This window comes from Martes martes (genome assembly GCF_963455335.1).
Source record: "Martes martes genome assembly, chromosome: 1".
Classification (NCBI taxonomy): domain Eukaryota; kingdom Metazoa; phylum Chordata; class Mammalia; order Carnivora; family Mustelidae; genus Martes; species Martes martes.
This window is the reverse complement of record NC_137888.1, coordinates 116,620,372-116,647,702: the sequence shown is the minus strand read 5'-3', so window position 1 is coordinate 116,647,702 and position 27,331 is coordinate 116,620,372. Positions and strand designations below refer to the sequence as shown.

The 27,331-nt window shown below is 38.6% G+C and overlaps 1 protein-coding gene across 2 annotated transcripts; it reads right to left on the bottom strand.

Moving 5' to 3' along the window:
- Positions 1 to 617: 617 nt before the first annotated feature.
- TFRC (transferrin receptor) lies at positions 618 to 27,331 on the bottom strand. Of its 2 annotated transcripts, none has more exons than XM_080824260.1 (19): positions 27,232 to 27,331; positions 20,125 to 20,183; positions 19,344 to 19,554; positions 18,119 to 18,332; positions 16,580 to 16,729; positions 16,298 to 16,403; positions 14,433 to 14,546; positions 13,649 to 13,747; positions 13,142 to 13,281; positions 11,579 to 11,736; positions 10,710 to 10,829; positions 8,715 to 8,800; positions 8,070 to 8,133; positions 7,057 to 7,124; positions 5,564 to 5,622; positions 5,270 to 5,351; positions 3,539 to 3,760; positions 2,465 to 2,605; positions 618 to 1,875 (listed from the first exon to the last, which is right to left on the bottom strand). In XM_080824260.1, exons 2-19 carry the CDS (start codon positions 20,158 to 20,160, stop codon positions 1,633 to 1,635), a joined length of 2,313 nt encoding a protein of 770 aa, XP_080680386.1. In that variant the 5' UTR covers positions 20,161 to 20,183; positions 27,232 to 27,331; the 3' UTR covers positions 618 to 1,632. The 2 variants fall into 2 exon arrangements, with proteins under 2 accessions (XP_080680386.1, XP_080680387.1); XM_080824261.1 differs by having other exon boundaries at positions 16,298 to 16,400.

The window sequence follows — 27,331 nt, the reverse complement described above, 5'->3', positions numbered from 1 at the left end:
GCACCCACCAAATGCCTAATGACCATAATATGTTTCTGCAACTAAAACTAAAAGAGAATTATAGGGAGCTGGGAATACATGTTAGATACTAACGATCTTCAAGCTTTGAAGATGTCATTGCATGAAGAAAATTATGGGAAACACTGTTCCCGATAATTACGTACACCCTTAGTGTAACATATGGAGATCACTGTCTCCGATATAGACACTGTGGTAGGCAAAAACTACCTTGTTCTTTATACATTATGGAAGACACTGCTCCCGATAATGTGAGTTAGGTTTGTGACAAAGGTACTGGAAATTTTGCAAAATTCGAATTAAAGTTACACCTTGGGTAAACTGAGCTGTAAAACTTCACACACATCAGTACTATCACAGCCTTTAAGTGACATTAATTTATAACTTGGTTGCAATTCCTTCCCTTTAGGAGAACTGCCATTTTTATCTGGTTGGCTAAACAAAAGTCTAACTTGATTTGCAACCCCCAATTAAATGGAATTCTTCAGATATTTAGCTTTAAAATTTTATTTGGCTTGTGGCTGTTTTCTAAAACCCTCGAGTGTTGGCCATAAATGCAAAACTTCCAGTATCTGTTGGGTTTTATTAGCAGATGCTGCTTTTATTAAAAAAAAACGACAGTATAACTGTCATAATTATGGAAGGCACTGCTTCCGATAATTATCTTCTATAAAAAAAACACCATTTATAGTGAACTCTGTCACTGATAAATAAACAATAAATATCTCAGTGCCAAAATGACAGAAAGCTTTTCCCAAAAAATTAACACTTTGGCCAAAATTTGGCAGTGTGTTCTTTAACATCTGACAAACTGAGTTTGAAATTAAACACCTGAAGCTGGTTCTCTTTCAAAATACTTTGGGAAACACAAGAACGACAAAAAATAAAGGCTTACCGGGAAAGGGCAGATTAAAAGAAAACATAGGTCTTTGGCTTCTGGTCTCCTCTTTTCATAAATAATCTTGAGGTTAACACATTAAGGCCTTACTCCTGTGATAAACAGTTGAATCTTATTTTATCCAGCTGAAGGACCTCTGTTTCAGACCTCATGAGCAAGAAAACAAGTCCCTTCCGAAAGTTAACTGTTTCATTCAGGGATGTGGAAACCAGCTAAATCCTTAAAGAAGGCATGCATCTCATTTAGAGAATGAGGTCTTGCTACCTGGTATCTCCTATCCAGCATCAACTGAAGGCAGAGGTTCACACCAAGCTACTACTTTCAACCTTCAGCAGATAGCGCCCTCCTCCCTCCCTCTCAGAAGATACCAGTTCATGTCCTTAGGATTTAGAGCAATAATTCATGTAACTGGTTCTAACTTTTTCATAACTAACAAGAAAAAGGCAGTTACCATACAAAGCATTTAAAATTTTAGAGATGATCTGAGAAAAGATTCTATCATGAACATTTTTAAGTGGTTATTCACTTTAACTTGAAGTGCAGGTATCTACCCTGTATTAAAAGCTGCTGCCTAAAGACATCTAGGAGTACCAAGACGGTTGGGTAGAATTTTAACAATATTAGGTTTTGTAGCCCTATGAGAAATTTAGCACAACCAGCACAAGTCTAGAAATCACACTACCCTGATGTTCTTACAGAAGTTATGGACATCACATTTAAAGCTCATTGTCAATGTCCCATATATCACCAGAGAGGGCATTTGCAGCTCCTTGAATAGTCCAAGTTGCTAGAGCCAACTGGTTTCTCAACAGTGTTTCATTAAAAGCACTGTTATTTTTCTGACGCAGCTTCAAATGCTCTAGTAAAGCTGACAGAGTGTGAGAGCCAGAGCCCCAGAAGATATGCCGGAAAGGAGAATCTCTTGGAGATACGTAGGGTGAGAGGAAGTGATATTCCACCTATGGAAACAAAAACATGCGAGAATTTACACTGCTGGGACTTTCGCTTTGAGGGGAGGACCTGATGTAGTCGAACAACTGTCATTCTCTCACTTGAAATGTTAAAATTCCCCAAATTTGAGAATATGGAGAACCAGGCTATAATCTTCTAACATTAACATTATAAAGTAAACTGTCAATTCCTTTGTAAAAGTGGTATTGGTCTTTTTTAGTTGCAGCCTGATTATGGAAGATTTGTAAGTTCCCACTGTGATCAAGTCTCCTGCCTCTTCCAAGCAGATTAAGATAAAAGCAGCTAAGGGCTGAATTAGGAAAGGGAATACAGAGAAAATGACAGCTAAAAATCATTAATGATCCCTTCCTAAAATGTTTTTAAAACCTCAAAGTGTTAATACCAGGTCAAAAGCCTTTAGAACTTCCAGTTTGGATACGCCAGTTCTAGGTCTTGCTAATTAGAGTTAAAACTCTGGGCTCAATTCTAAAGCAACAAAGGATTCTAGGCTCCTGGAATTACTACTCTACTTTTTAGAAGTTTTACCAATGAAAAAGTAACATACTTCAGTTCTTTCTTTTTCAGACATGTACTTACTTTCATGATACGGTCATTGATCTCCCTCATGACATATCTGTTTGTTCTCTCCGCGTTCTTATAATCTGTTGTTAGTCTGGAGGTGGCGCGGAAAAAGTCCCCACGAGCAGAATACAGCCACTGTAGGTTCAGACCCATCTCCTGAAGCAGAAAGACATGAAACTCCCTATTAGATGTTCTATTTCTAAGGATATTACTCTACGTTTCTAATTTAGTGGTAGCAGATGAGATGGTTCTGATAAAAGGGGGTGACTCGCGGACAGAGAAATGCTAGACTTAGGCACCTTGCCCAGGAGGTCCCAGGCTTTATGAACTAGAGTAATACACTCACATCTGAAACCAGCAGATGGCAGTCAGCCATTCTTAATCTCCCAAGGAAGCCATCCTCATTGAGAATTTAAGGAGATTAACAGTCCCGTGTAATATAGGGTTTCCAGGCCAATCTGCTGATGGAAAATCTTAACCGTTTTGTCTCAGTGAACTTCAGTCTAGAGATTTTTCTCAAAAGTCCCATTTTCTGATCAGTTATAATTAGTTTCAAGTTTTGAGAAAGCCATAATCATTAAGATTTATCAGTGATTACTTCATTTAAGGGATCTGTTGACTTCTAGTACCGCAAAACCAATTAGAAACCACATATTGTTAATTTGACTTTATTAAGCATTTGAATACTAGACACGCAGGAACACTAAGACTGTAACTACCGGCTATGTTCTCTCTCCATCCGTGACATCCCTGAAAGGCATATATGATATACAGCACAAACTCACAGGTCCAACCAAGTCATGGTTGAGATCTTTATATTCTCTGGAACCTCTTTACAGGTTGCTTGGAATTACATAAATGTAACATATCTTAGGCTAATTATATTCTGAAATACTTGCTCTGTTATATCCTGGCTTTATAACCCACAGCCTCAACTTTCCTTCCAAATGAGTTATAAATTCTAAGAAAAATTATACATTAGTTCACTTTAAAATGTACTTTGGCTACCAATCATGTCCTTTGGAACAGTTAAACATTATTCTTCAAACTATTTCAGTAGTTAAGAACCTGGTATTAATTAGTACTCACCTTTATGTCTGTTCTGAATCGGTTCATATCCCTCACAAATGAAAGTATTTTGTCATTATACATCTCATAGTTCAGGTTCAATTCAAGATCATAGGTAAGTTTCATTATGAGCTGAGCAGCGACTTCTGCTGCTCCACGTGCCATTTTGCTCAACTGAGGAATTTTCTTTTCCAGTTCCTCATAGACATCCATGGTAGTACCCAAATAAGGATAATCTGTGTCCTGAAAAACAAAGCTAGGTAAATGTACTAACCAGTGGATCCTAAGAGCAGGAGCCACACATTCATTTTACAATCAAGGTTAATAGTAGTACCAATTCTTCCCTTGCTTCTAATGTATTTCTACTCTGATTTTATCTCCCATCCACTACTTTGGTACCGCTTTTGCTACTTCCTCTGAACCTAACGTCCTAGAATAACTTCTTTCTTCTAGGTCCTAGAGAATCCCTGTTCTATTGCATCATATACCCTGAAGAGAAGTCTAGCCAGATTTCTTGAGGTTGTATCCTTATTTTCCTCTCTCTGCTAAGTTTGACCCATTAGATCATGCATGAAGTGTGCTTTTGATATAGTGTCACACTTAAACTAAAATTGACCTCCTTTCTAATGATTCAGCACTCAATTCATTCATACATGCTACCCTTTCTAACAAAAGTTCCCTCTACCTTCATTAGACAATTTAAGTTAACTATTTCTTCAACTCGATTTCCTACCTTTGTCCTCGGTGATAATCTCACTGACAATCCTTTGATCTGACCTCATTCTTTACTTTTGGACTATATAATTCCGTATTACCCGCTAGGTTTCTAGTATCTTAAAAAGTCAGTAAGAAGTTTTTTAAAAACCTTCTGGAGGTCAACAGAAATCATCCTTAAATCTCAACCCTAGAACCAGACATTCAGTTCTTTCTAATGTACTAAACAAATACTGTGACCAACTATTTCAATGCCATCCATACTGCTGTTCTAGCAGGTCAAGAGAATTCCAGCTAGGTTAATCTCCAAATCCAGATCTTACTTACATCAGTCCCTTGCTTCAGACCTTTCCCCTCCTAGTCCCAGGCCGAACAACCAGGGATAAAAAATCACGTGAGGACCTGTCCTCCATGGGATCAATGATTTGATGTCAAAGTCAACAGCTCCCAGCCTGACCTCCTATACTAAAAACTCTACGATCTTCTCATCCCTTGGAGAGCCCATTCCAGGGCTGGCTTTCCAACTTCACCACTTCAGCACAGAGGCCTTCATCCTTCTATTTACTCAGAGTAGCCTTCGGTGCCTTCTAACTGGCTCCTGAAACCAGTCAATCTTACTTTCCTACAATTTGGTCTGTTCAAAGTTCAGTCTCGAAACAACCTAACATCTGGTTTTGTGCTTTTACCCATAATCCCTGTTTAAGAGATTAACATCTCTAGACAAACGTCGAGAACCATATCTTAACAGGTATCAAGTACAGCAATGTCCAGGTGAACCTTCTGTTTGGTGGAAATTTTCTTACTTGCACTGTCCAATAGGTAGCCTTGTTACTAAAACTCATCGTGTCAAATTGAAGATATTTTAGCAAATAAATTCACCTGCTAATTAAGCTAATTGAGAAAATTTCTATGTTAAGACTGATAATAAGGGAGTATGCAATAACTGCATGTGTATAACTTCTTAAAACATTTTAAGTACTCTAGGTCTCAAAATTGATGAAAGAAGATCGAAAATATGACTTCAGAGTTCAGACTTACCTCACAAAAACAGAAAGAAACTGCTGGGATTCCAGAATACGCAAGGAAAGGGAGAGCAGCATTATCCAAAGAAAATTCCTCGCTGAAAGGAAAGCAATAATGTGTCTCTAGAAAGTTTTCTAACAAGCAGACTGTGCTATCATGCAACCCTACCCCTATCCCCAAATAAATTCTTAAATTGACCCTAAGTATAGGTAAGCTCACTACAAGGTTAGGTTTACATTTCTACCATAGTAGGTGTCACTGGATAATTCTGCTTTTCTATAAGCTGTTCATTCATTTTTCTCAACTTACACTTTGTTGAACCAGTTGCTGTCCCGATAAAGAGACTGCCCAGTAACTGGATGTTTTACCTGTAAAATAAAGTTAATGTCACTAAAATGAATCTTTCTGAACACAGTTATTCAGCCTGGTCACAAACATTTAGATCTATATACATTTATTTTAAAAAATTTATTGTTATCTTCTTGAAAAAATTTAAGACTGGTAAAACAATCTCAAATTTCTAAAGTTATTCCTATTAGGCTCATGCTGTCATAGTTCCTTCAGTTACTGCGAGAAAAAAATATTCTCCTCCTTAAACCATTTTAAAGGTGGCTTCACCACAATTTTATTTTTTTTAAAATATTTTGTTTATTTATTTGATAGAGATCACAAGTAGTCAGAGAGCAGGCAGAGAGAGAGGAGGAAGCAGGCTCCCCACTGAGCAGAGAGCCTGATGTGGGGCTTGATCCCAGGACCCTGAGACCATGACCTGAGTCAAAAGCAGAGGCTCTAACCCACTGAGCCACCCAGGTGCCCAACTTCACCACAATTTTAAAAGCCCGCTGTAACCTTCATTATAGGCCTGCCTTGTTTCTGGTCCTTCTAGCTCATTTTATACTACTGCAGCCTAACCTGCAAACACATTACTGTCTTGCTGGAGACTCTACGGCAATTCCCAGTTTCCCATAGGATCAAGGCCAAGTTCTCTTGACCCTTGTTCTTTCTATCTTTAATCATTCTGAGGGTGCCTGAGTGGCTCAGCTGGTTAAGCGTCTACCTTTGGCTCAGGTCATGATCTCAGGGTCCTCAGAAGGGAGTCTGATTCTCTGTGCTCTCTTTCAAGTAAAATAAAATCTTTAAAAAAATTATTCTGATATATATGACCTCTAAGCCCATTAGCCAAATCTTATTCCTCCCTATAGCAAAACTGTGGTCATTCACATGTCTGTATTTACTCAATGAATATTTCATTTGGTCTTTTTATTTACATATTAGGTATATTTCAAGTTCTTTTTTTTTTTTAATTTTTAAGAGTTTAATTTTAAGTAATCTCTACATCCAACATGGGGCTCGAACTCACAACCCTGAGATTAAGAGTTGCACACTCTACCAAGTGAGCCAGGCAGGTGCCCCCTCCAGTTAATTTAAAGCTTCCTTAACATTCTGACTCTACAGACAACCCCCATTGGACACCCACAGTACAGCTTAGGCCTCAGGAAATTCTGCAGTATTCCCAAAAAGACTACCTATTTTTTGAGATCAGAGCCTTTCATATACCACATCCCTCACCTTGTATTTACTAAGTAAATAGTTTACCCTCACCTCACATGTTCAATAGGCAGAGCAAATAAGCCAGGAGCAGAACTTAAATAATGCTGCTATAGAATTTAAATTCTAAATTTAAATTCTAAATCTAAATTCCTCTAATTGGCTACTTATGATGGTTTAAATATTGTTTTCCATCTTACTGTAAATTAGATAAAAAACTAAGTTATGGAATTTGTAATTAGGTATACACTCACATCTTTCATCGTTTTCTCAATAAGCGAATACAACAGGGGGCTGGCAGAAACCTTGAAGCTGTTGGTACCTGCAAAGAGATTATTTTAACATTGCCCCTTCTCTAGTCAAGTAATTTTTACATGGCTACTTCTACAACCAAAAGTATTTGACATAAAGGGAAGACAACAACCTAGATAAGTGGCCAAATATAATTACCCTCTTTAAGAACTAGACAAAGGTGATTAAGAGTCAACTTCTTTAGTAACTGCTAACCCTAATTTGACTCAACTGATGCTCATACCCCCTCAGCTGGCAGAGTTTATTATTTGTTTTTTGGTATCTTTCTAGTTCACCTAATTAGGACAATCACCTGCTAGCTACCATCTACTTGCTACACTCCAAACATTCTGCTGTACAGGTAAGACAGCAATAATGATGAATCTAATAAAAATTTAGCTCAATTTTATTTAACTCCTTCCTCTTTCCAATGAGATACTTTACTATTCAATTCATCCACTGGCTACATCTGCACTTTTAACAACACTCAAACTCTTTTAGAATTTGATTATCTGGTATTTCTATTCATGATGCCACCATCTAGCTCGATGTGAATTAGTCTCTAGAAGTACCATTCTATATGGTACGGTTTAGTTCCTTTTGGTCTAAAAAAATAGTCCAGACTCATGGTTCTCAGACTTTAGTGCATCAGAATCACCCGGAGTGCTTGTTAAAACAAAGTATGCTGGACTTATGCTTCAGTTTCAGACTCAAAAGGTCTAAAATTTTACATTGCTAATAGTTCCCAAGTGATCCTAATACTGCTAACTGAGGGCCACACTGGGAACCATTGCACTGAAAAAGGCAATCTGTACCCATTCTATAATTTAATGGATTACTAAGACAAAGCTGCAGTCAGTCTTGATTAGGGAATGATATAAATTGTAAAAAAAATAATGAATGTTGCTGTGAAAGACTTTCTTCTGTTTTACAAGTTTATCTAAATTCATAAACAGCTAATAAAAAGGATACTTACCAAGAACAGCTTTATCTAGATTAATGTAAGTGAAAGCCTTTAAATGCAAGGAGGAAAGGTATCCCTAGAAGAGAAGGAAAAATACTAAATGTACTAACATATATTAATCTGTCACATGGAGCAGCTATTATTAGGGACATCTTTTTAAATTTAGTCTTTTGAGACTAAAAATACAAAGGCAAAAATGATATACAGTTGACTCCCCTAACGTGGGGGTTGGGGCACTGACCTCCTCCCACACAACTGAAAACCCACATATAATTTTTGACCCCCCAAAACTGAACTACATAACTTAAAGCTACGGGAAGCTTTACCAATAACATAAACAGTTGATTAACACGTATTTTGTAGGTTCTATGCATCATATATTGTGTTCTTACAATAAAGCTAGAGAAAAGAAAATGCTAAGAAAATCATAAAAGAAAATACTTAGAGAATGTACTAATATATATTTACATATATTGTATTTATAAATACATTGTATTTATTTTTTTTAAAAGCCACATATATGTGGACCTGCACAGCTCAAACCTGTGTTGTTCAGGATCAACTGTAATCAAATCTAAAAAGCATGGTTTCTGGAGGACAAATTAAGCCCATAAGTTCAGCTGCCCATTCTGGGTTATGGGTGATGTACAGTAATACCTCTAGCCATTCAGTGGCACCAACTGCTCCAAAGTCTCCAGCACTCCAGCTGGCAAAGACAATGCTTCTGCTGGGTCTAAAGCCATCTAAAGGATAACAAAAAGTTAGTTTTATCTTAGGACAGGTTAGAGATAGGCAACTGACATAAGATGAAACCAGAAATTTCTAATTCAAGACAGCAGATTAAAAAATATTTCTCTTCTGAGGCCCCAAGTCAAAGAACAAAAATAAAAATAATTTTTTAAAAGTAATCTACAAAGAACAGGGTAGGAGATCATTTGCAAGATTTCAAATACACGGCAGGGACCAATTTTTATAGGAAGTCACTTTTTTCCAACTCTATTCTTTGAGCCCCTTAACTTCTAGACCAAAGAATACTTGAGATTATGGTGTAGCTATAATGTGTACCTTCTCTGAAAACAATCTGCATAGAGGTCAGTCACTTAAAACACTGGGTTACTTTACAAACCAGTTATGAAATAGAAAAATTCAGGGGCGCCTGGGTGGCTCAGTGGGTTAAAGCCTCTGCCTTCAGCTCAGGTCATGATCCCAAGGTCCTGGGATCGAGCCCCACATCGGGCTCTCTGCTCAGCGGGGAGCCTGCTTCCCCATCTCTCTCTGGCTGCATCTCTGCCTACTTGTGATCTCTGTCAGTCAAATAAATAAATAAAATCTTTAAAAAAAAAATTCACACATTTAAGTTATAGAGTTTTCAGAGAAATTACATTAATGACAGCTCCTTTTGTGACTATGTGCTGCTGCCCTCCATTCCTCCCCTTTCCTTGTGTATGTATTTTTCTGTATATGTACTTCTGCATAAAAGTTAAGCATTGCAACTTACCCTATGACCCAAAGATTCAAGAAGGTAATGGGGGTTTGTTTGTGTGGGGGTATGTGCAGAGAAATGGCAGCAAGTACCAAGGGAGAAAGGCTTGAAAGTGTTTACATATTATAAACGTATAGGAACATATCTAGTACTCTAAGTATAATACAAAATTACATATTATAACTTTTTTAAAGATTTTATTTATTTGGGGGCACCTGGGGGGCTCTGTGGGTCAAAGCCACTGCCTTCGGCTCAGGTCATGATCTCAGGGTCCTGGGATCGAGCCCGACATCGGGCTCTCTGCTTGGTGGGGAGCCTGCATCCCCTTCTCTCTCTGCCTGCCTGTCTACTTGTGATCTCTGTCAAATAAATAAATAAAATCTTTTTAAAAAAAAAAAGATTTTATTTATTTGACAGAAAGAGACACAGCGAGAAAGGGAACACAGGCAAGGGGAGTGGGAGAGGAAGAAGAAGCAGGCTTCCCACTGAGCAGGGAGCCCAATGCGGGGCTCAATCCCAGGACGCTGGGATTATGACCTGAGCCAAAGGCAGACGCTGATGACTGAGCCACCCAGGCACCCCTACATATTATAATTTTATTTTATTTTATTATTCTTTTAAAAATTTTACTTATTTATTTGACAGACAGATCACAAGTAGGCAGAGGCAGGCAGAGACAGAGGGGGAAGCAGGCTCCCTGCTCAACAAAGAGCCCAATGTGGGGCTCAATCCCAGGACGCTGAGATCATGACCTGAGCCGAAAGCAGAGGCTTAACCCACTGAGCAATCCAGGCGCCCCTAAAATTTTATAACAAAATTACAGAAAATTAGTACAGAGGTATATTATATACCACTGCTTCCTTTAAAATAGATTCCTTAGGGACCATGCTAGATTTGCCATATCATTCTGAATATGTCAAACTAAGAATTGGGGTCCAATACATTTTTTTGGTGTCTCAAAAGAATTGATTCCCAGTGCGATGAAGACACTGCATGGAAAGCTGTTTCAAAGTCAAAAGCAGATCCAATAAAAGTCGATCTGCTTTGCACCTAAGAACTCAAGAGTCTGGCACAATTGAACAATAATATAGGCAAAAATAAGAAAGCACATAATATTTAGAAATATATATAGCACATAGATATTCAAGTTCTCAAAATTTGTACTCTACCTTTTAAGACCATATCAGAAAATATCTGGGCAAGCTCCAATAGGAGAGTTGTTCCTACACTAGACTTCGCAGCTCCAGGACCCCAGGCATCCCTCTGAGCCCCTATTACAACATAGCGATCTTAAAAAAAAAAAAAAAAGATAAATTATACAATAACTTTTAAACTGTTTTCTAATATTGAACTCTACAATAATCATGTTAGTCAAAAGAGTAAAAATACAATATATGCTCTAAGAGTAAGCTATTTCATCTCTGACTTAGGACTCTGGGAATTAAAAGTTCATGTGACAATACTAATCTTTTTCCTTATTAGTATTGCTACTCTTTCCACATTACCAATTAAGTTTACCTATCAGCCACCTATTAGTGCCCACTAACTGTTTAATAAGCAACCAAAGTCCAAGGGCTTTCCTTACTAAATGAAAGGACTATTAGATTTCACTTAACTAGATGGCCTATTCAAGGGGTCAGTAGTAAATCACAGCCTATGTGCACATTTATTACATATCATTCATGGCTGTTTTCATGCTGCAATGTTGTTGGAGTTAAAAGTAGTTGCAACAGAGACTGATAGCCTGCCACATGTTTATTATCTGCCCCCTTCAAGAAGCAGATGTGCTTATGGCTGATCTATTCAGTAACTTAAGAGAGATTTTCTAGTCATAATGGTCAGTTTTGACAAGTTAGTTTCCTAGGGTCTTATTATCTCCCAATAAAACTGTCACCTTAAATAAACAGCTTTAGGACAGACAGACAGGAGTTAGCACTCTACAAAATCAAGCCAAAGCCAGCCTTCCCGCATTGCCTCTTCTTGGCCACATTCTGAAGAACTAGGAAAACACAAACAAAACAAAAACAAGGGTCTTTACCAGGTTCTTCAAAACCTTTAATAACTCCAAAAACGTTAAAAATTCTTATCTCTTTCAGCACATTATTCACAGTGAGCTTCACATTCCTGTTCTGGGAAGTCTCCAGCCTGCACGAGGAGTCTATTTCCCAGGCAGAAGGACAGTCTCCTTCCATATTTCTGGAAGAAAACAGACATCAGAGTTACTTTTGCTTCCCGCAGGCTTTCAAAATCAGTCTTCCTTCCCAAAATCAGGGAAGGTCTAGGCTAAGAGGACATATGAAGAAAACATATACAAAATTTGCTCCTTGGTGGCCAACCATTTCTGTCTTACTCTGACCTGTAGGCAATCATTTGCAAATCAGTTACCTCCAAGTTTAACCAATGTTTAAAATCTTCTATCTATTCTCATCTGACCCGTGCCTTTCTGCCAGAGACAGTTATAACTTACATTTTAAGTAGATACCAAGATGGACTCAGAATGAAGTTCTTACATACAAGCCCATTAGATTCCCATGTTTCCTCACTCTCTCTACTAATCAGTATACATTCTTATCTTAGTTATAAAAGAACATTTTCATGCTGCTGAGAGGGGAAGATTCCTATTGAATTCCTCATGTTATCCAAACAATGCTCTACTTATAGAAGTATGTCAAAACATTATTACCCCCCCACTACACAAGGATAAGATAGGGGGCTGGTTTGATAGGTTAGGGAAGACTTGTAAGTGGTGATAAGAACATTAAAATTGCCTATTAAAAATGCCTCGCAGATAGCATGGTTAATAGTCACATAGTATTATACAGGTCCCCTTACATGTAGATGCTCTTCATTTGAAATGAATCACCCTGTTAAGTAGAATATATTTCAACTATCCAAGTCAGAGAAACATGATCAGTGGGGTTAGAGTAACTTGTTCTACATCACACAGCAAATAAATGCTCACGTAAGTGTCTGAGACTAGATCGATATATCCTATGCCAATACCAGGTGGGAAATATGTCCAGCTCAAGATAAAAATTAATGACAAGTACTCTAATCAGACTGGGTTCTATTATTAAAGAGGGATACTACTACATTAGGGAGGATATCCAGAACTAATCATGACTGTAAAGCATCTGGGAACTATCATGAGAACTAAAGATAATCAATCTACAGACTAGAAAATTGGAATTGTTCTGTTGCTAAGAAGAAAATCTAGAAGTAATGCATGCTAAAGGGAATAAGATTTCAGCTCAACAACAATTTCAACAGATCTACTCCAATAATTGAATGGGTTGCCACAGGCAGCAAAGTGCTTTACCTCAGGAAGTCCTCAAGCAGAAGGCAGGCCAGGAATAGTATAAAGGAATTCACTGGGTACACTGAACAAGGACTGGCTGAGTTTATAAATCCAATGTCTAATTATTAAGATCACTTTATGGAGGAAAAAATTCATGTTTATCTATAAGTTAACCACCCCACAATATGCCAAATATGGAAAATTATAGCCAATTGTTTTAAATGTTATCAAATTAAAATGATTATTATTCCTTTTTATTCATAAAACCGGTTTTCAAATAAGAGCTTTCCAATAAGAACTTACTCAAACAACTTTTCTGCAGCAGCTCTGGAAATTGTTTGGACAGGAATGCTGGGCAATCCTGACGACTGGGATGGTGGAAACTGAGTGTGATTGAAAGAAGGGAATCCAGGTGTGTACGGGTCACCTGTTCCCAAGTGAGCCTGGTAAAACAAAATAATGCGCTCTGTCAGGCATTTGTTCAAGAAATCCCTAGAAGATTCAGATTTAGTATGAGGGTAAAGCTTAAATTTAGTTTAATGCCTCAAAGCCTAATGGTCTGAGTGGCCTACAACATGTGACTCTTGTCTTTATATGGCATGTGCCGAATTCCCAATTCAAGTCACTGTTGAGAAGGTTCCATTAGCAATTAATAACTAGGTCTCAAAAGTCACATCCATCTTCTTGTTAGTGCTACTTTCACAGAAAAGAAGAGCATTTAAGGAAGGCATGTTGTACTTCTACTAATGCAGACAGAACCCAGCAACAATTTGTAGAACCCAAAAACTCATTACTTAAGAAAAAACTCACATGGCCAAAGGCTGGAGTCTTTGCATTAATAATGGGAAATCTAGACTGGTCCATGTATATCAAGACACCAATTGCATTGAATCTTTGAGCATTTGCAACCTAAAGGAAAACATGCAAAGATCAGAAAATGAAGAGGTAATCACACAAAATCAGAAGATATGTATTGGGCTTTATGCTAAGACAAAGGGTTACAGAGGACAGCACCAGAACTCCCCAAAATGTTTCAAAAAGCTTATACATTGAGACAAAATTCTTGCCTCAACTAACTCATCAAGGAGTTTCTTTTCTTTTTTTTTTTTTCATCAAGGAGTTTCAAAGACAAATAATAAAAACCCATCCAACACAACCACTGTCTTTTGCTATGTTCCATTCTAGGCTCTTATGGGGCTTTGACTTTTAATTTTCCTTGTAAAACATAGTTATAACTGAATTCTCTATATACATAAAACTTGGTTATACAGAATGTAACAAAGCACCTTAATTTAACAATTTAACAATCCTATATAACAGAATATTGTTATTTTAAATTTAAACTCCCTTCACTTAAGCATTTCTGATTACTTCTTTTTCACTGAAAGAATGACTGCAGAATACTCCAAGTGGCTATGCCATAGTTTTACAAGTGTCCTACAGTTTAGAGAATTACAACTCATTTAATTTGTTGAACACTTTAATAAATTATTAGGTATGAGTTTAAGACTGACAGTTTTCAGAATGTAAAAAAAAAATCAATACTATTTAGATGAAAAACAGTATACCAATTTATTCAAGAACTTAAACTCACCTTTTCAGCAAAAGTGATTTTCCCTGCTCTAACGATCACTAAAGATCCATTCACAGGAGAGTTTAAATTTTCAAAGTCTTTTTTTGTGCCAAAATTAGCATGGACCAGTCTACCCTAGAATAAAGACATTAGAGTTAACAAGCATTAGGGTAATTAGAACAACCACAGAGTCTAAGACAGGATGATTTTACAGATGAAACCCAAGAGAGAAAACAAGAGACAAAAAAGGATGCCCAAGCCTAGAAAGGATGTAAGAGATTTCTAGTTGAACTGGTCACGGTTATCTGGAGTGAATCAAGACTTCTGGCCCCCTGTATACACGTCTTGTATCATCGCACGCTGCCTTTAATTTGCACTGACTTACTGACATTTAATATCTTTTACATCGCTTCCAATATCTGGGGGAAGAGAAAAGCTAACAGAATATGATAAACAAAGAGACAACCAATATAAATACTGTAGGCTAGCCCTGGCAGCACCAATTACATAAAGTTCCTAACAAGTGAATGCTAGATAATTAAGGACATACATAGGAACGGGTCTTAACCAAAAGTTCTGATAATAAACCTGTGTGAAAACTGTTAAATACTATTACAATAAAGTGACTTCCATAGATCAACTTTTCGGTGTTTATAAAAGCTGTCTCATAATGTTCCTAAATTCTATCAGAGCCATCAACTGACTTTGACAACCAAATATCCAAATACGAGACAGCCTGCGGGTGAACTAAAACCCTCAATGTTCTTTTCTCTTTTTAATTAATTTGAGAGAGAGAGAGAGAAGGGGGAGGTGGGAGGAGGGGGAGAGGGAGAGAGAGTGACAAGCGGACTCCATGCTCAGTGTGGAACCCCACATGGGGCTCAATCTCACCAGTCTGAGATTGAGATTAAGACCTGAGCGGAAACCAAGAGTTGGATGCTTAACTGACTGTAACCTCAAAATCTCAATGTTCTTTGCCAGAAGTGCACCCATCTCCAACCCCTAGCTTGTAGGCAGCCAGGGAAAGTGATATGGCACAGGTAAGACTTCATCTGGCTTGGAAGGCACCCACTAGATAGACTCCTGACATACAAACATATGTTTTCTCACCTGAAAAACCTAGATAGATCTGTTTTGTAATTTCTGTAGTAGTTTGGCCATATTTGCCTAAATTTAAAAAATGATCAAGCATTAAAGAGTCAAGCTAAGACTAGACTCTAGCCAAAATGGTTACTTTTATCTGTCCCCACACAGCATCTTGATTATCCACATTCATTCAGCATACACCACTATGTCAGGCACTGTCCAGGGCTTTGTGACATAGCAGTACAGAAAGCCAACCTCTAGCTCTCTGTGTAGCTTACATTCTAGTGTGGAAACAAGTGTCAGGTGTGTTAAGTTCCATGAAGAAAAATAAAGCAGAATAAGGGGAATTGATTGAAGGAAGGCCATTTTTACCAAGATAAATAAGGAAGACACTTCCTAAAGAGGTAACAGTGGAGAAGAGACTTACACAAAATGAAGAAGAGGCCATGTTGGTTTTTAAAGGGAAGCGTGGGGCTGACAGAAGGAAAAGTAAGTTTTATAAAGGCCTTGAGGTGGAAGCATGCCTGTGTTTTAGAGTTTGAGGAACACCAGGGAAGCTGGGGTGGCCAGAGCACAGTGAAGGAGGAAAAGAGCAGTTGGGTAACTTAGGGCCCTTGCTGTCCTATTTGAGAACCTGGGATTTTACTTTCACTGTAGCATAGGAGGGTTGAGAACAATAGTATCTCACGATCAGGGACATTTTACAAGTAATTTACACCAAAATTCCTACAAAAGTAACAGTGAGTTTCTGAGCTATTCGGCAGGGAAAACAATTTCATGTACTGTTTTGCCTTACTTACTGTAACAGTCGCTGCCTTACTGTATGCCACGTAACCCTCAGGACTCTCCACCAGGTATACCACAGCACTGTCTGTGCCCATTATGGTCACCGAGTTCTGAGCACTGCTAAAAAGATTAAGTTAAAGTGAAACTAAAGGTAAGGACAACCTTGGGGGAAAAAATTAAATGGTTTTAATACATTTAGTATTTGACATGCATTATTTACTTTGAAAGTCTCTGCTATATTAGCAAACCTGAAAATAGTTACTTATATAAAATCAGTTTACCATCTTTCAACATACCTGCTTTTGACCTGAATCTTAACAAAATGTTCATCACGCCAAATTTTGCTAAGTAGAAATGCACGGAATTGATTCTCAATGAAAAAAGCAAGGCTTTCATCTTTTTGAGATCCCGCCTCACGAGGGACATACGTATTTTCATTCAGCAGCCTAGAGGAAAAACCATCACTGTTAAATGAACTGAAATTTAATTGAAAATAAACAGTGAGGGGCGCCTGGGTGGCTCAGTGGTTTAAGCCTCTGCCTTTGGCTCGGGTCATGATCCCAGCGTCCTGGGATCAAGCCCCGCATCGGGCTCTCTGCTCAGTGGGGAGCCTGCTTCCTCCTCTCTCTGTCTCTGCCTGCCTCTCTGCCTACTTGTGATCTGTCTGTCAAATAAATAAATAAAAAATCTTTAAAAAAAAAAAAAAGAAAATTAAACAGTGAACTCAAATATCAAGCAAATTGTTTTAAAAGCATAACTCAATACTAGTCATAGCTAGGATAAATTAACTGTGACCCAAAATTTCTGGATTGACTAAAGGAAAACTTAGGGAAATAAATGGCCAAATATCTGAAGGTATTTAGGTCTTCAGCTTGTTAAAACCTCTTTATCCAAGTAAAGTGGTCCTTCAGGAGCTCCATCCTAAAGGGGTACCTGCTTAGGGTAGCTTTAGGGGAAATGAGTAGTTTCCAAGAAATCTGTTGTAAGTAAGCAAAATGAAAGATAGTGTTTCTGTTGCTGAACTCAAGTACAGCTTTAATTTTCACCTACTTTGAAGCAAAACTACTCCTTGTGCTTATCTCCTATGTCTCATTGTAAATATATGTAGATCATATAGATTTTTTTCTTTTGTAAACTACACTCTCATTTTATCTCTAAGGCCTGGTATACAGTATACACTAAAGTATTCACTAGATGAAGTAAAAATGCCAAGATTCCTAACCTAAGATTAAGAGAATTACTCTATCACTGAAACTGTAGGAAGCAAGCTAAAAGGTAAAGGATGAATATATCCTTTACAGAGAGTTAGATAAGTTTCTAAGGAAGATCTTAAAAACCAAAGGACAGGAACCTTAAGGACACTTCTTAGGTTTATTAATGAGAACCAGAAGAAATCAAGGAGTACTAAAGACATGATATGTCTCTGTATCAAGTCAGGAAGTCAAATTAGTCCTGATCTCAAAAATAAAGGCTACTGATACCTTTGTGGATAGTAGCAAAGCACAGCATGACTTACAAGGGGTTAAGATGCAAAATCAAAGCAGAAGAAAGTCTGACACAAGGAACAGACTATAAAGAGAGCCAGATGACAAAAAGATCAAAGACCTACGAATTTTTTTTAAAGGAAAAGGGAGTGTCTTCACAAAAGTTCTTTTTCCCATCTGAGGGTTTGAATTCCTTACTAATTGCTTACCCTCCAGCTGAACACAGAGGGAGGCCTGCCCTAACTCTAAGGCTTTCCTCCCAGATTGTCACATTTGTTTTGTTGAACTGTTCTGAGTAATTGATATTTGTTTAGATACTGAGATTAAATTTGTGAAGTAGCTCAAGCTTACCTCATGGTGGTGAGGAACTCTGTGTTATGCAGTCTCTCTAACAACTTTTCTTTGAGGTCCGCCCAAAATAAGCGAGAAGGTGTTTCAGGGAAGTACTCTTCTGCCTCTGAAGGTTCTGTTCCCTCTGTCTCCAGAGACTCCGTTCCTGATGGTCTCTCACATTCAGCTTTTGGTTCCACACGCTTACAATAGCCCAAGTAGCCAATCATAAATCCTACGGATAAAGTTTCACAGCTGAACTCGGAATTTCCTTTATAATATATTCCTATAGGAACTGTTGATATTTTCAGCTAAGCCTTGAAAATACAGGTTTATTCAAACTGTAAGCAAACAGTTTGAAAGTAAATAATGAAATCTCAGTTTTATATGTTTTAAACTAGACAATCTAATAAATCATATAGTTGACTCTTGAACAATGTTGGGGGTGGTTTAGGGTGTAGACCCCCCCACAGTGAAAAATATGCATATAATTTCTGACTCTCTAAAAAACGTTAATTGCTATTAGTATATTGTTGCCCAGAAGCCTTATGATGACATAATTAACACATATTCTGTACATACACGTTATATACATGCATACATACGTGAATACAGTATATTCTTACAATACCTATCTTTTTCTTAACTTTTTCAGTATTTCTAGGCTATGCAGTTGGTAAATTCTTTCAAATTGTCACAAATCTCCAAAAAATTTCCCAATATATTCATTGAAAAAAATCTGCATGTAAGTGGACCTACACAGTTCAAGCCCATGTTGTTCAAGAGTCAAATGTGTAAGAACTTTAAATAGTTAGCTTTTAATTTTTTTTTCATTTAAGTAATCTCCACACCCAACATAGGGCTTGAACTCATCACCCCAAAATCAAGTCACATGCTTTACTGACTGAGCCAGCCACATGTCCCTAAATAATTACCTTTTTAAGACATAGGTAACTTTTCTTCCCAGAAGCCTTCCTTAAAACCTTAGGGCAAGCTTGTATGCTACAAATATCCTGTGTGTATTTCTAGTATAACACTGGCACATTTCAATGTAATGATTCCTGTGTCTCACCCCCCCACACAAGGCTCAACTCAAGGCAGGCTTAGAATCTCAGTCATCATTGTATTCCTTTTGCCTAGCATAATGGCACATAAGAAGGTACAAAATATATGTTTCTTAGCTGAATTAACAGACTTCCTAGAGTCAGTGACAAGGAACATTTAAGTTTAGAATGGCCACTCTTACCAATCAAGAAAAAGAGGACTACAGCAATAGTCCCATAGCAGATAAATCCATTCAACCTTTTTGGTTTTGTGACACTGGCATGATTACCCCTCACGTTATTGTCAACATTTTCTTCTTCATCTGCAGCTAGTTTCATCTCCACATGACTGTTATCACCATCTACTTGCCGTGCCAGACTAAACCGGGTATAGGACAATGGTTCTCCACCAAACTGAGATTTGAAAAAAAGAGAGAAAGAAAGCATTATGAAAGAGAAGAAAGGGAAGAGGAACATTTACAAGAAGTTTGGTTAGGTACTATACTTATTATTGGGCCATTATTGGGACTTGCTATATATTCTTAAGGAAAAAGAAGTTCCTCTTTCAAAGCTACATTCTTCCCTATGCCCTGTTCTGTCCATGGCAGATGAGGGCTAGATCACACACTGGCCTTTATATCATTCAGCCTTTTCATTCGGGGTGTCTATTATGTATGTCTAACATAGGTATACATGTTATACAGTGCTTTCTTCAGTTCCTCTCATCTACTTGGCTGTTCCTCTCGTACCACACTCAAAAAATACCCTGAAAGTTCTTTAAGAAATTTTCAAGTTCACTCTACTCAAGACTGAATATACCCTTCCTTTGCGGGAGCAGTTACATCTCAAGACTACCACTTCAAGATAAACAAATACTTTATGATACCTTTGGATATGACTTCATGATTACTGGGTAAGAGTCATTCTTGTATACTTCATATTCTCACAAAATGGTGACAAGAAATACAACTTAAAATATCTTACCAAGGTAGAGAACGCTGATCTGGCTTGATCCATCATTCTGAGCTGCCACACAGAAGAGCCTAGTATTAAAATAGAAAATTAATGTGAAATAGATACCACTGTATTATTATACATCAAATTTACTTTTAAATATATTATCACCTTTCTAGAAAGGGTCTTTAACAAAGACACTTAGTTTATAGGACAACTAAATTTAGTGTAATCTTTGATTAGATCCTGAATTGAGGTAGGGGGTGGGGTGGGGAAAGGGACAAACTATATCATTGGGAGAAATAAATCTAAATACAGACTATATACTGGATAACAATACTGTATCAGTGTTAGATTTGGAGAGTACAATAATGGTATTCTGTTTTTGGAGGAGAAAGCCCTTGTTTTTAGGAAATTAATACTGAAGATTTTAAGAATGAAGTATCAGGGAGCCTGGCTGGCTCAGCTGGAAGAGCATGCAACTCTTGATCTCAGGGTTGTGAGTTCAAGACCTATGTTGGATGTAAAAATTACTAAAATAATAATAATAAAGAATGAAGTATCATAATGTCTATTTTTATTTTTTTTTACATATTTTATTTACTTATTTGATAGAGAGAAAAAGAACACAAGCAGGGGGAGCAGTAGAGGGAGAGGGAGAAGCAGGTTCCCCACTGAGCAGGGACCTCAACCCAGAGCTCAATCCCAGGACCCTGGGATCCCGACCTGAGCCGAAGCCAGATGCTCAACTATTTGAACCACCCAGATACCCCACATCATAACTTCTATAATTTACTCTCAAACAGTTCAGTTTTAAAAAGTGTGTAAGAAATAAAGCAAATGTGGCAACTATTAGCAACTGGTGAATCAGAGTAAAAGGTACATGGATATATACTGTACTCTTCAATTTTTCCTGTAGGCTTGAAAATTTTCAAACTTAAAAATATGGGGGGGGGGCACTTGGATGGCTCAGTGGGTAAAGTGTCTGACTCTTGGTTTCAGCTCAAGTCATAATCTCAGGGTCATGGGATTGAGCCCCGTGGCAGGATCTACACTCTGCGCGTCTGCTTGAAATTCTCTTCCTCTTGCTCTGCTCCTCACCTCCCCACCAAAAATAAATAAGTAAATCTTAAAAAGCATGTGGGGAAAATCAGTTAGAATGTCACCCATGTTAAGCAGATTTAAGTAACTGAATTTAGTAGTCAAAAGAACAAATACACAACATAACAGACTAGCACCTGAAAAAAGAACAAAACTAAAGCAGAATTAAGCCAAGAATGGTCATGCTACAAAGGCCCATAACAAAGCATCTGCAATGAAAATGACCAAAAACCTGATCCTTCTGATTAAATGAACAGTTCTTACAAATTATCTAGCAGATCTTTGATGCAAAAATAGACCAAAAAAAAGAAAAACACAGTATGCAGACAAAGAAACCAATTATCCGAGATGTTAAGTGTCTTGTTCAAGGCTGAAAACTGATCATCTAAAACTGAAGTTCAATGGGTTACTGGGTTATAAAAATTGTGTTCTCATCTCCAGAAATTTAAAAAATTAATCTTAACCCTTGAATCACTATGTTGAATGCCTGAAACTAATATAATATGGTATGTCCACTATATATCAGTATATCAATTAAAATAAATTTTAAAATAATTCAATGACAACAGCTTAGTAGTTTTTTTTTTTTTTAGTTTTTTCCCCCCCAGTAATCTCTACAGCCAACATGGGGCTTAAACTTACAACCCTGAGGGTCAAGAGTTAACATGCTCTACCAACCGACTGAGCCAGCCAGGCCCCCTGACAGCCACTTCAAGAGTAAAAAACGGGGTGCGTGGGTGGCTCAGTGGGTTAAGCCTCTGCCTTCGGCTCAGGTCATGATCTCAGGGTCCTGGGATTGAGTCCCACATGGGGCTCTCTGCTTGGCAGGGAGCCTGCTTCCTCCTCTCTCTCTCTCTGCCTGCCTCTCTGCCTACTTGTTATCTCTCTGTCGAATAAACAAATAAATTCTTAAAAAGAAAAAAAAAAGAAGAGTAAAAAACACCTCTGTAACCAAGAGAATCCTATATTAAGTGACAGTACAGGTATTAACTGAAATCTGGATTTTCTAATTAATTTGGTTTGAATGCATCTAGATGTTTGAAAATGGTATTATGTTGAAATAAATAAAATGGTCACTTAATTCATACTATCTATTTTAAGGCTTTTCCTATATTATAATTACACTTAAAACACATTTAACACCCACATACCACAAAGCAAACTGTGAGATATATGAAGATTGTAAAAGACATTATATAAACTGGCATTAGAAAAGTCTCCTATCAAAATCTATTAACAACAACAAAAATTTAATTACCAAGCTTTAAAGCCCAGAGCTAAGAAGTGTGAGATCGTTTTCTAAGAAGCAGTCTCTTGCCCTATCTGGTACAAAAAGTTTATCACTATCACTGCACCAGAACGGTAGAAACCCAATCACTAAAACCAGAACTAGAAGACTCCACCCTGCACCAATTTTAATCACCCTTTTCTAGGAAAGAGCAGCTTTCAAGTTTAATATTCTTCTGAACCAGCCATTCCTCAAGGTTTCTAGTTTTAAATTAATTTTTAGACTAAAGGGACAACACTTTTAAATTCTAAGTAAAGGATTTATATAAATGACGAGATTAAGTGATTCCGAGTCTGAGTAAACAAAGACATTCATTAATAGAAGTAATTATTTTATATAATTAAAATCTAAATACATTTTTATTGAGAAAACCAGTATTTCTATTTCAATACCCAGACACAAAATATTATAACATAAAAGAAATAAAGTTGGAGGAAAAACTGTGACCTAGGCAATTCCCATTTTAATCTCATAATTTAACCCCACACCTATGAAGAATACAATTGTAGATATCTATGTTATTCCTTGTTTTATATATAACAAATTGAATCAAAATGACCTCACACACAGTAAAGCTCTGTATGTAAAAGAACCCCTTAATAAATTTTCTTCCAATTGAAATCACTCTAACTTATGTGCTCTAAAAGCATGGGAGAACTTTCCATACCAGTTATAACTGTCTATAAGCAGGCAGTTATGTTAAAAGACAGCATCTCAACGCCAAACAACTTTTATATGGCTTATTTCAAGACATCACCACTGCTGATAATTTATAACAAGAGACAAACCAAACATCACCTTGATTTTTATACATATTAGCACCTTGTATATACTTAGTCCTCTCAGATAACTGGAAAACCTGTTCAGTTTCTCACATTAATAATGAAAATTAAGGTAAGTAAAACAGAGCCCGTTCATGTTTAGGAACATAAAATGGAAGGAGGATCTGAAATGTCTTCTAATTGAGCCATGGGATAGAAGACAGGAGGTAGGTAGGCAAAGGTACTAGCTAGACTACAGTCCTAAACTTTACAATTCAAATCATTTTATTCCTACTTTCTGGAAATGTGGCATTGATTTTTATTTAATTTCTTAAAATACAGTAATTACTTTGAGGTCTTAAGCTACTTTGGGGTGTCTCAAAACCAAGAGTCTGTACACAATACATATAGATAAACAGGGCTGAGCGGATCATGTACCAAAATACACTGTCATCTATGTCTAAAGATGCCCAAGGCTGTTACTCCATTTTACCTGAAATAACAGTAAGCCACTTTTTTGTTATTATTGACAAGCTCAATTCCACTTAGAAAATGGACCACAGTTTCAAGTTCTTAGAGTTCACATAAAAGGAATTTCCTCTACCTGTTTTTGAGGCTCTGTTCTACAGGACTTCATTACCTAATAACCACTGTCCTCTACTTTCTCCATCCCAAATGGGACAGAATCCAGACCCTGCCTCTACTAACATTCTTCCTTTGTTCTGGTTTGACACTTTTCTTCCTGACTCAGTTCAGGGAACATCTTTTTGGAGCCTTCTCTGATTTCCCTGCCCTACTCTTAATACAGAATGTATGAAGGATAAGGGATGCCTGGGTGGCTCAGTCAGTTAAGTATCTGCCTTTGGCTCAGGTCACAATCTCAAGGTCCAGGGATCAAGTCCCCCATCTAGCTCCCCGCTTGGCAGGAAGTCTGCTTCTCCCTCTACCTCCTCCCCTTGGCCTGTGTTCTCTCTTTCGCTCATGCTCTCTCTCAAATAAATAAATAAATAAAATCTTTAAAAATAATTCACAAAGAGTAATTAAGAATAAAGATATTATATTTCTTAACAGTAGTGGGACATGCTTAATGTATATGAAGTTCATTTTTCTTATCATTTGGAAATTACATAGAGAATATAATGAAAACCTTAGACCTGGAATCTTCTCCCATCCCTGGCACTTTTCTGGTTTATCCTGTAATCACTGGGCAAAGCATGGATAGTAGGGAGATTTTATTTATTTTTTTTTTAAAGATTTTTTATTTATTTATTTGACAGAGAGAGATCACAAGTAGGCAGAGAGGCAGGCAGAGAGAGTGAGAGTGAAGCAGGCTCCCTGCCGAGCAGAGAGCCCGATGCGGGACTCGATCCCAGGACCCTGAGATCATGACCTGAGCCGAAGGCAGCGGCTTAAACCACTGAGCCACCCAGGTGCCCCAGTAGGGAGATTTTAAAAAGCAGAAAAACTTTAGGGGCGCCTGGGTGGCTCAGTCAGTTGGGCCTCTGGCACTTGGTTTCGGCTAAGGTCATGATCTCAGAGTCGTGGGATTGCAAAGAACATCCAGCAGTGGATCTCTTGACCTCTGCCAAAGAGTTGGCTTGAGATTCTTTCCTCCTTCTCCCTCTGCTCCTGCCCCCACTCATGTGCATTCTTTCTCAAATAAATAAAATCTTTAAAAAAAAAAAAAAGGGCAGAAAAACTTTAAAGGTTACCTGGTAGGGCTCCAAGTTCTTAAGCAATTGATTATGGATACCCATTTTGCAAACTGTTTCCCTACTCATTTGCAGGGGAAAATGAAAAGGTTACATGAATACAAAACTTCTGCAGAGCCCTCAGGACACATAACTGTGTACACCTAGTATGACTTGTAAAGAGATGGTCAAAGTCTTTCCTAGCTTTAAGGGTCTAAAATAAAAGGGCTGTGAAGTGCTTGGGTGGTGGCTCAGTCACTTGGGCGCCTGACTCTTAGTTTCGGCTCAGGTCATGATCTCAAGGGTGGTGAGATCCAGCCAAGAACAGACTCTGCACTCAGCTGGAAGCTGCTTGAAAATTCTCTCCCTCTGCCCCTCCCCTCAAATAATCTTTTCAAAAAATACAAAAATGAAAAGGCCGTGGTGGAAAACAAGGAGAATCTTCATTCCCATTCAGCTTTCTGTAAAAAGATTGCCCTACTCAAAGGTCAGGACCACTTGAAGTCATTGCTATCTATCTGTATGGTGTTCATCTGAGAGAGCACACAAGCAGCACAGAGAAGAGCTCCAAAATGTCTCAGAGGATCACTTTTAACTAGCTTTCACTGATTCAAGTTCCACCAGGAACCATGCTCCATTATAGACAAGTACATTATCAGAGGCAAATAACAGCCACCAACTTAGGGCAGAGTTAGTAGAGTTATTGTCTCTACCTAACGATCTTCAGCACAGGCTAATTTCACCATTACTTACCAAAAACATTCCATTAAAGAAAAGATCAAGGGTGCTACGCTATATAAACCTTTAGAAAATATTTCATTATCGATAAAATGTTTTAAATTCTAGATCTTCTTGTGAAGTATATTGAGTTTATTATAATCCAAAAGGGAGAAAAAAGCCCAGCAGGGCCAACAAGTACTGTAGATAGTCTCACTTGAGTTTTGCAATAGAAACCAACTTCTGGAAATTACCTTAAATGTCTTTGTCAATAAGGTCAAATCCCCCAGCTCAGCAGCAACTGAGTAAGCATCTAGTATTCCAACTCGTATCTAAGCCGTGAATAAAGGTATCAGGTATCCAAATACTTCTTTAAGAGGACAACTATTTCCTACTTCAATTCTCTTCCCCAACCTCCCAGAAAAGAAAACAGAAGCAGTTAAGGTCCCTGGTCTACCCAAGGTCGCTGAAAGCAAAGGAAAAATGTTAACGGAAGAGCCAAGTCACAAAACATTATTTTCTTACTCACCCTACCCACTACTACCTTAGAAAGCCATCCACCAGAAACAGTAATACAATGGGTCTCTAAGACATTTATCAATATAGCACAGCCTTTTAGCCATATCACTAATTTCCTGAAAGCAAAAGCCAATTCCAATCCGAACAGCTTTCACTTAGCCTCCAGACCATAGCTTCACAAACCAGAAGTCATTCCTGCGTCTCCCACCTTCCAACAAGGAGAGCCTAGCAATCAGAATATTCTTTCAGTCAATACCCGCGGTGTTCAAGCGGCTTCTGCCTGGGGAACACTGAGAACCCATACGCAAGGCCAGCGGCAACGCTAGAAGATCAGGGTGTACCAGGGTTCACACTCAGGGCTTACAGAAACTCCCATCAAATTCCCAAGGCACAGTCGTAACCGAGTCGAAGACAGCTCTGACCCTTTCAGCAGTGAGACCAGGGCCCGAGTAGGCCCTGGGAACGAAGGGCTACAAGCTCAAGGTCACCCATGTACCCCGACAGCAGTTCCCCGAGGACACTTCTCGGAGCAGCCACGTGCTCTCAGCAGAGCAGGTCGCCGCTGCGGCAGCGTGGCTCGCACTCCCGCGCCCGCGGCCTAAGGCTGTTCCACGAGCTCCGCATCTTTTAAGGACGAGCTAGGGAGGACAAGGGATCCGGGTGGCCCGAAGAACCGGAAGCAGAATGGCGGGGCTCAGAGCTACAGTGGGTACCCCTCATTTCGCCCTCCATGCCCTAACGGAAAAACCATTTGCCGCTCCGTGACCGAGACAAGGCGCAGAAAGGCAAAGAGGACAGCCTTTTGCCCAGCGGCTCCAGCTCGCTGCACCTGCAGCCAGCTCCCCGCGCCGCCGCGGCCCCTTCCTGACCCACAAGCGGACCCCGCTCCATCCCCCTCGCCCCTCTCAGAAGCCGCCGGAGCCTCCCCGCGCCCCCTGCGGCTCCCGGACACTGCTGGACAGCACCCACGGGGCCGCCGCGGAGACCACTCGGACCCGCCCTGCAGGGTGAGGAGAGGCCCGGAGGGCCGGCAGTGTTCTAGCATCGGCGCGACACTCACACGGACACCCCCTCCGGCCGCTACCTCCACAGCCGCCGCAGGCCGAAGCTGACGCTCTCTGGGAGATGTTCGCCCCCAACCGGCTGTTTATAGCTTGGCT

Bases quoted from the DNA above. Each gene is read 5' to 3' on its own strand.
- TFRC (XM_080824260.1), bottom strand. From the start codon at position 20,160: ATGATGGATCAAGCCAGATCAGCGTTCTCTACCTTG. The intron at 10,830-11,578 runs GTAAAGACCCTT...TTTTTTTTTAAG, and splicing joins TAAAGGTTTTGAAGAACCTG to ATCGCTATGTTGTAATAGGG. The intron at 7,125-8,069 runs GTAAGTATCCTT...ATCTCTTTGCAG, and splicing joins TCTAGATAAAGCTGTTCTTG to GTACCAACAGCTTCAAGGTT.